Source organism: Zea mays, chromosome 10 (genome assembly GCF_902167145.1).
Source record: "Zea mays cultivar B73 chromosome 10, Zm-B73-REFERENCE-NAM-5.0, whole genome shotgun sequence".
NCBI lineage: Eukaryota > Viridiplantae > Streptophyta > Magnoliopsida > Poales > Poaceae > Zea > Zea mays.
In genome coordinates, this window is record NC_050105.1 from 96,009,209 (window position 1) to 96,017,229 (window position 8,021).

Genomic DNA, 8,021 nt, shown 5'->3' on the forward strand with positions numbered 1-8,021 from the left:
CATATTACACATCTCGATTTTTTCTTTACTGATTTTTCGCAGTCACTCACAGGACTCAAGTTTATAGCCTACAACTTCTATCCGAAGACAGGTTTGTTATACCAATAAACATATTGTACGATGTTTCTTCTCCCTAATCTTCAAAAAATCATACAGCTTCTGATTTTCTCCTCAATAGTTCTTAACTAAAAAATGTATAACCCATTACTCATGTTCTATTCAATTCCATGGATATGTCCACTTATGCTATTGTGTAAAACAAAACATTTTGTGCCCATATGCTTAGATGTTGGCATAAATTCTCTTGAAGTTACTTTGCACATGTTTCTTGTCTCTTGAAGGGCAGTTGGACATGTGATCCTAATAACTTCAGGAAGTTGATGCTTCAAATAATGCACATTAGCACCAACCAATAATTAAATGTGCATGATGACATGATGTTGATGGTTCTGTAGCAAAATGCTTAGCGGAAATCGATGTAACATGTACAAACATGAAACTTTGTAAAGTTGTCATCATTTGTGCACTCTATAAGTATTTATTATCTTGGCCTTGTGTTCCATTGGTTTTTTGCATGCCTATTTAGTATTTTGTGGCCTTCCCAAGAAACTATGCTCGGATTGTTACCGACCAAGCTTTTTGGGTTGCAAATATCTTGCTTTTCGAGTTTGATGTTACTGGGATTCAGTATAGTAGTTTAAGATACATAATCTAATTTGTTGGAATGATTTTTAGTACTCTTAAACTATACGGATTTCTATCCACCTATTCTGTATAGCTAAGTTTGTGTCTAACTAATGTTCACCCCCCTAAAACCAACATTTAGCTGTAGTGAGATGGATGTCGTTTATCAATGTAAGGAGGTTTTGAAGATCCAAAAGTTTTGGTGTATGGTGTCATATGCGACTTCATTGCCCTCATTACTTACGCTTACACAAGCAATACATATATTGCCACTGAACCAGAATTAACTCTTTTATTATAGTTCCATAATGTCATTAGTTCATTACTTGTTCTCAATTCTCACTTGCCAGTACTCTTCGCTTGTGCTTCCCAAAGGACAAGGCTGACCAGTATTATTCCTCCTACCCTGCTGGTACTAAACTACTAGTAATTGACACTGCAAAGGTGTGAAAACTAAATATACCTCCTCCTATATAAATACATATAAGGAAATTTTATTTTTATAAATGATATACACATTTGGAAGTGCTATTTTGTTTATTTTCTACACAACTTTATTTGATGGTCTACAACTTTACAAGGCTACATTAGGCAATTGTTTTGAAATAGATGAATGGGGCCTAATAGAGTTCTCCACTAGGGCAAAACATTTTGGCTAGTAAGGGAAACCACCATATGCCTACAATGTTGTAAGGACGTACACACTTGTCTATGATTCACTGCTTACCACTTAGAAATTCATATGTTTTTAGAAGGAAACACCCAATTTCATATGTCTGTTTTGGATATATTCTTGATGCATGATTGCAAGTTTGATGCATGCTTTCTGTGTGTTTGTTTCAGCATATCTTGCTGGCACACCTCCTCTTCCAAGGGCAGCTCGATGGAACCGATTAAATGCAGGATGTATTGTTGGTAGCATGCATCAACACAACTAGAATTTCACTAGATCTTGTATAAGCAGGTTCTGAATTTGTGGCCGTTTGCATAACAATTTCTGGAAAAAAACATGACATTATCCTATTGGAACATTTACTGTGTCCTTTTATTGTTGAATAAAACACTGAATGTTAAGTCATGCATTAATCCATACGTTTTGTGAAGAGATGCTACGGTCTAGGAAAAAAGTGTCTAAAAACCACAACAATCTTTTTCTATGTTTGCATGTTGTTAGCTTGGATAACAACTTGTTTGGATCCATTAGCTATAGATGCACCTCTATGCCAGTGGAAGTGAGAAATTATGTTGTTGTCACAAATCACAAAACACGGGGATTATATATGCACGGGCATTTTTCTTGTCTCGTGGCAATGCACGGTCACATACCTAATGACATATTAACCTTGTCTTGCCTAGTAAGCTCCTATGAAGCTACTCCGTTTATATTCATTTATCACAAACTTAAATCACAATAACACATATTAACCTTGTATTACTACAGGAAAGCACTTAATTCCCGTCGACCAGAAACTGACGGGAATAAGCCCTAAACCGACGGGAATAAGTAATTCCCGTCGGTTTAGGGCTTATTCCCGTCGGTTGTCAGCCACCAGGCGTCCCTTGTCGGGGATAAGTTTATCCCCATCGGCGGCTGACGGGAATAATTAATTCCCGTCGGCTAGTTAGTGACCGACGGGAATTAAGGCTAACTCCCGTCGGTTTTGCTGGCCGACGGGCGTCATTTATTAATTCCCGTCGGTTCCCGAGGCCGACGGGAGTTATTAATTAATTCCCGTCGGCCCTACGTGGCCGACGGGAATTAACTGGGCCGATGTGCGTTATTAATTAATTCTCGTCGGTTCGACCATAGCCGACGGGAATTAACTGGGCCGACGAGAATTACCCTATACTGCTACAAAAATAGCACTAAATTAGGTCACTATTTCTGCACACATAACATATATCACACATAACATAAATCACAGATAACAACCACATTACAAACACATGCATTTAGAGATACGACATCCACAAACACATGCATTTAGACATAAACACATGCATTTATAATTAAAACATCCACCAACGAGTACGACATAGTATTGAAACATAACATCCACCAACATCCACCAACGAGTACGACATAGTATTGAAACATAACATCCACCAACAAGTACAACATTTCAAACATAAGTTCAAGTGTTTAGAGATAACCACCACTTGGGTGGTTAGAGCTTTGACCGCTGCCGCCACCACCACCAGGAGGAGGGAACGCGAAGAGCGAGTCAACAAATCCAGTCCCTACTGCTGGATCAGACCCACTACCACCTGCTTCAGGCGTAACCTATGCAAGTTAGCAAATATGAACACGTTAAATGCAAATATCAAAAAGTATACAAGTGTATAAATTAATCGAGAGTTATCAAACGTACCCTATCTCCAGGTGCAGGTATATGTGTCGGAGGGGTGTTGAACTATGGCGTTGGAACTGGTGTGTTTGCAAATTGGCTCTATTGTGGTGGCGGTGGAAAATTTGTTGTCATGCACTGTTGCTGCATTAACTGTTAAACACATATGTGCTACTACTGAAGATGTTGTATTGAAATATAATAATTTAGAGTTCGGATTATGTGTACTCACTTGATACATCGCTTGGTTATGTGCATTGCAAGCCTCCATAAATTCGCGTTGTTGTCTCATCTCTTCACGCATCCTCATAATCTCCAACTCCTGCTCGTTCGGTCGACGAGAGCATGAGCTACGGGAAGATGAACCCGTCCTCTGAGATCTTACCGACGACGAGTCAATGAATCCGTCGAAGAGTGTGTATCAATAAGTGATTCAAAAAATGTGATTACTGCATAATCAATTTAGTGTCAACCATATAATTTCATAAGTTAGAGCTTACCGTCCATGCGTTTTGCCACCACCACTTGCGTACACCACCGAGGGATCCACTGGCTCATGGCGCCAGTCGAAGTCAGGGCCATGGCGACGAACCATCTCCTCCCCATATGCCGCCTATACATCATTCACAACCTTACAAATACAGGAATTTATATACTTTGAACGTTTGAAATTTTGAGCCAAAACTCACCAAGCGATCCGTGGCTGTCTGGCTGCAGAGCTGGACAGGGTTGTTCGGGTCTGGTCCTTTGTGGCCCTCCTGGTAGACCTCAATGTCACTAGGCTTTTGGCCACTCGTAGCTTCCTGTATAAACAAAAAACATTCATAAGAAATCGTACTATTTGTTGATCGACATAGCTAGATCAAACTTACCATTCTTTTAGCTTTTCGTATCATGTCGTCACTGCCAAACTTGTGGTTAGGATTGGTTCCTCGACATTGTCTGTGATGCGCTGACGCTTTCTGGAAGCCTTCGGAAGCCCAATATCGACACCAAGCATAGTACGCATCAGGCACGGGCGCCATCCATGGAACCATCACCTGCACACACAATGTTACATATTATATCAATCACAACAATCAATATAAAGGGTAAAACAAATTGAATACTAACCTCTAGATATTGATCCTCAGTCAAATATATGTTTGAGGACCCTTCCTTTTTATTCAAGGGGCCTGCTTCTTCCGGATGCTTTTAAAAATACAGGTTTGTAGCCTGAATCCTCAAGCATCTGGTCCATTCTATCAACATCATCTTCATCGTCATCAACTTCTACTTCTGCTGCTCGTTCAAGGCGTGACTCCCCGTGGAGATACCAGACCTTATAGCCTGGCACAAAACCATGCGAGCACAGGTGTAGTGTGACCTGCCTCTTGGTGTGGCTCGTCATATTTATTTATTGCATGGACACCTAATATTATCTATTTGTGACAAAGCAGCTGCATGGTTCAGAAACATCTGCGTCTTGGCAAACCATTCACTTGTGTGACACCCACCCTTCTTGAAACCTTCATACATCCAATCACGTCTATCACCCATTATTGCGGCTGTGTGTACGAATAAGAATTGTGTGTGTGAGACATTCATGTTTCTAAACGTCACACATATATCTATAGATAAGTAGTTAAACTATATATATATATATATATATATATATAACATAACTTAATCACATTAACATGATTACTACTTGCATAACATCAAATTCATTAAATAATAATATTTGAATTTACTACTATTTGTATAACACATCACATTAATCATCCAATTCATTAACTAATAACATTAAACAACACATTTTATATTTGCAACATAAAATTAAAAATATGAAGACTACTAACACTGTTAATTAACAGATTTAAACAAAATTTAATCATATATTAGTTAACTCCCGTCGGCCACAAAAAACCGACGAAAATAAAACAATATATATAATATACCTCGCTCGCTTTGCGCGAACGACGGTGGTGGACGACGCGGATGGACGACGTCGATGTCGGGAAGCCGCGGCTACCGTGGACGGCAGCGGGTGACGGCGTTGGGCGGGCGACGGCGTTGGGCGACGGCGTTCGGCGGCGGTCGTCGGGTGCCCGGGCGGGGGCGGCGGCCGTGGGCGCGGCGTGGACGCGGCGGCTGTGGGCGCGGGGGAGGCGGGCAGCACGACGGCGCGTGGAGCGGGCGCACCGGCAGCGTGCTGGCGGCGGCGTGCGGGCGGCGCCGGGAGCGGGTGCACCGGCGCGCGGGGGCGGCGGGCAGCTCCGACGGGGCGGCGTGCAGCACCGGCGACGTGCGGGCGGGCGCGGGCAGGGCAGCACGACGGCGCGAGCGTAGAGAAACAGAAAGGAAGAAGAAAGGGGTCCGGCATTGGTTATTTCGAATAACTCCTGTCGGCCTGGCGGCGCGGCCGACGGGAGTTACTTAATCGCCGTCGGCCTATGCGCAGGCCGACGGGAATTACTTAATCCCCGTCGGCTACGTTGGCTGGCCGACGGGAATTATTTAATCCCCGTCGGCCCGCGCGCAGGCCGACGAGAATTAATGTAGCGGACGGGGATGCTTTGGATTGTTGTAGTGTGTTCGCATAGGCACAGTGGTGACTGGTGACTTAATAAGTATGTTGAGACAATCTCTTCAGTCATTTGCCGTGAATCAATGGATCCATTTTATAAGGAACACAGCCCTATAGTTTGCAGCTATATATACAAATAACAATTTAGTTACCTCCCAATAGCTTAACTAGCCTGCAACACGACCTACTCTGTCAAACGCAGCACGGGCGTGATGAGTGGCTTACCGGCAAAGAACGCTTCCAGGTTGCAAATCAGGTGCTGACACAGGTCCGCCCTCGACTCCGTCGTGAAAACCGCTGAATGAGGCGTCAGCACCACACTGTCCATGGACATGAGCTCCGGAGGCACCTTGGGTTCGTTCTCAAAGACTTCGAGCCCAGCTCCAGCGATCCTTCCCTCTTTCAGCGCGCTGACTAAGGCCGCCTCGTCGATGCTTGCGCCTCGGCCAATGTTTATGACGACCCCATCCTTCCCCAGGGCCTCCAGGACATCCTCATTCACAATGTGGCGTGTCTCTTTGTTCAGTGCGCATGCGACAACGAGCACGTCTGATTCGGAAGCAAGACGCTGAACGTTGGAGAAGTATCTGTAGGAGACTGAGTCCATGCGTCTTCTGGAATTGTAGCAGATGACACAGCCGAAAGCTTCCAGCCTCTTTGCAACCAGCGAACCAATGTTCCCCAATCCGATGATGCCCACACGCTTGCCCCCTAGCTGAAAGCATACGGAAAATGATCAAATACATCTGAGTCAGATACAGATCTGATATACAAATCTGTTTCAGTTTAGCTGAAGGCTTTCATGAAGAGAACACAGCACGAAGCCAACAGCTGTGGACCTTGGAGCCGAGAGGGTACTCGCCCTCCTGCAGCGGCCATAGCCCGCGCCCGACGAACCGCCCCGCCGCCGACACGCGGCGAAGCACGTCGATGAGCATGCCGACGGCGTGGTCTGCGACGTCGGCGGAGTAGACTGTCCCAGAGTTGGCGACGGCGACGCCGCGGCGCGCGCACTCGGCGAGGTCGATGTGGTCAACGCCCGCTGCCGTGCTGACGAGGCAGCGGACCGAGGGGACGGCGTCGAGGAACGCCGCGTCCGCGCGGACGGCGCCGCCTCCCATGACGACCGCGGCGCGAGGCGGGTCCGGCTCTGCCGCGGCGGCGGCGAGGAAAGCCGCTGCCTGCTCGCTCGAGGCCGGCGAGGGCAGCTCCAGCACGCGGAAGCGCTCGTGCATCGCGTTGCCGAAAGGCGCGCCCGGGCGGCGGATGAAGAGCACGGCCGGGACAGGGAGGATCCGTTGCACGCCGCCGGGTATTGTCATAGCTGAGAGACTTTCACCGTGCTCACTGTATTGCTTTGCTGCTAGCATTAGGCTGGCTCCGGTGGACAGTCTCCTTCTCGCCCCCGTTGTTTTTGAGATCCATATTGAAACTGTGAGAGCGAAAGTGTATATAATAATAATAATAATAATAATAATAATAATAATAATAATAATAATAATAATAATAATAATAATAATAATAATAATAAGCAATAGATTTTTAATAACTAGAGGAAACTCAGATTAGACGGTCCATCTAGTTGAGCCGGATCAGGCAAGAGAATCTATAAAAGCAGCCTAGACTCCCTAGGAATTAGGGTTTCGGGGCTTGACGGTAGCTGCAACTGCTTGAGGCGCGTGCGGTGGCTGGACATCGACGACTGCTTCGTGTGGCACGAGACACGAGCGGTGGCATGAGGCACGAGCGACATCGGCGAGCGGCGGCCCCAGACGACATAGGAAAGCCACGCCCCAAGGCGCGAGCGGCAACCGCCCGACGCCAAGCGGCGATGGTGGTGGTGACCGCCCACGGCAGCATCTGAAGACGATGATCTCCTCCGATCCGGTGCGTCTCGCATGTCCTTCGACGAAGACCACCTCCAATCTGGTGGCTTCAGAGGCGTTCGCCGATCTGGTGGCCTTAGGGTCGTCTTCCAGCGACATCCTCCAACTGATCCGTGTTTATATCTTCCATGATGATGTTTTATGCCTACTACTTACACTATTTATATATTCTATTGAGTATTTTTATGATGATCAATACGACGTCTCTCACATGGCTTCGGTTTTTATGGTAACCACATGTATTCATGCACATTTGTTACGGAGATATCAAATGTGATATCACGCTGACTATTGTAATAACATTGCAGATTTTTATACTTACCACATTCAATATTTATGCTAAAACATGTGGATGGGCCCACCAATGTCTTGCATGCATATCTTCGCATAGCAAAAAGGAAATCCCTTAATTTATGGTATTCGTAACTGCCATTAAAATCAAATCCCTTAATCAATTCCCCTACTCAACTCTCGTAATCGACCCCTAACCAAATCCCATATGGACGTGGGAGCTGTTGATTGAGAGTGAATCAA

At 45.5% G+C, this 8,021-nt stretch overlaps 1 protein-coding gene across 2 annotated transcripts; it reads right to left on the minus strand.

The window, feature by feature from the left end:
• Positions 1–4,141: 4,141 nt before the first annotated feature.
• On the minus strand, positions 4,142–7,016 carry LOC103641421 (glyoxylate/hydroxypyruvate reductase HPR3). Of its 2 annotated transcripts, XM_035963415.1 has the most exons (3): positions 6,441–7,016; positions 5,827–6,316; positions 4,142–4,579 (listed from the first exon to the last, which is right to left on the minus strand). In XM_035963415.1, the coding sequence occupies exons 1-3, from the start codon at positions 6,969–6,971 to the stop codon at positions 4,425–4,427; spliced, it is 1,176 nt and encodes a 391-aa protein (XP_035819308.1). In that variant the 5' UTR covers positions 6,972–7,016; the 3' UTR covers positions 4,142–4,424. The 2 variants fall into 2 exon arrangements, with proteins under 2 accessions (XP_035819308.1, XP_008662993.1); XM_008664771.2 differs by lacking the exon at positions 4,142–4,579 and having other exon boundaries at positions 5,646–6,316.
• Between the last annotated feature and the right edge of the window lie 1,005 nt (positions 7,017–8,021).

Coding starts and splice junctions, on each gene's coding strand:
- LOC103641421 (XM_035963415.1), bottom strand. CDS start 6,971: ATGCTAGCAGCAAAGCAATACAGTGAGCACGGTGAAAGTCTCTCAGCT. Junction 6,317..6,440: donor AGTACCCTCTCGGCTCCAAG/GTCCACAGCTGT, acceptor GTATGCTTTCAG/CTAGGGGGCAAGCGTGTGGG. Junction 4,580..5,826: donor CCTGGAAGCGTTCTTTGCCG/GTAAGCCACTCA, acceptor TCGTACACACAG/CCGCAATAATGGGTGATAGA.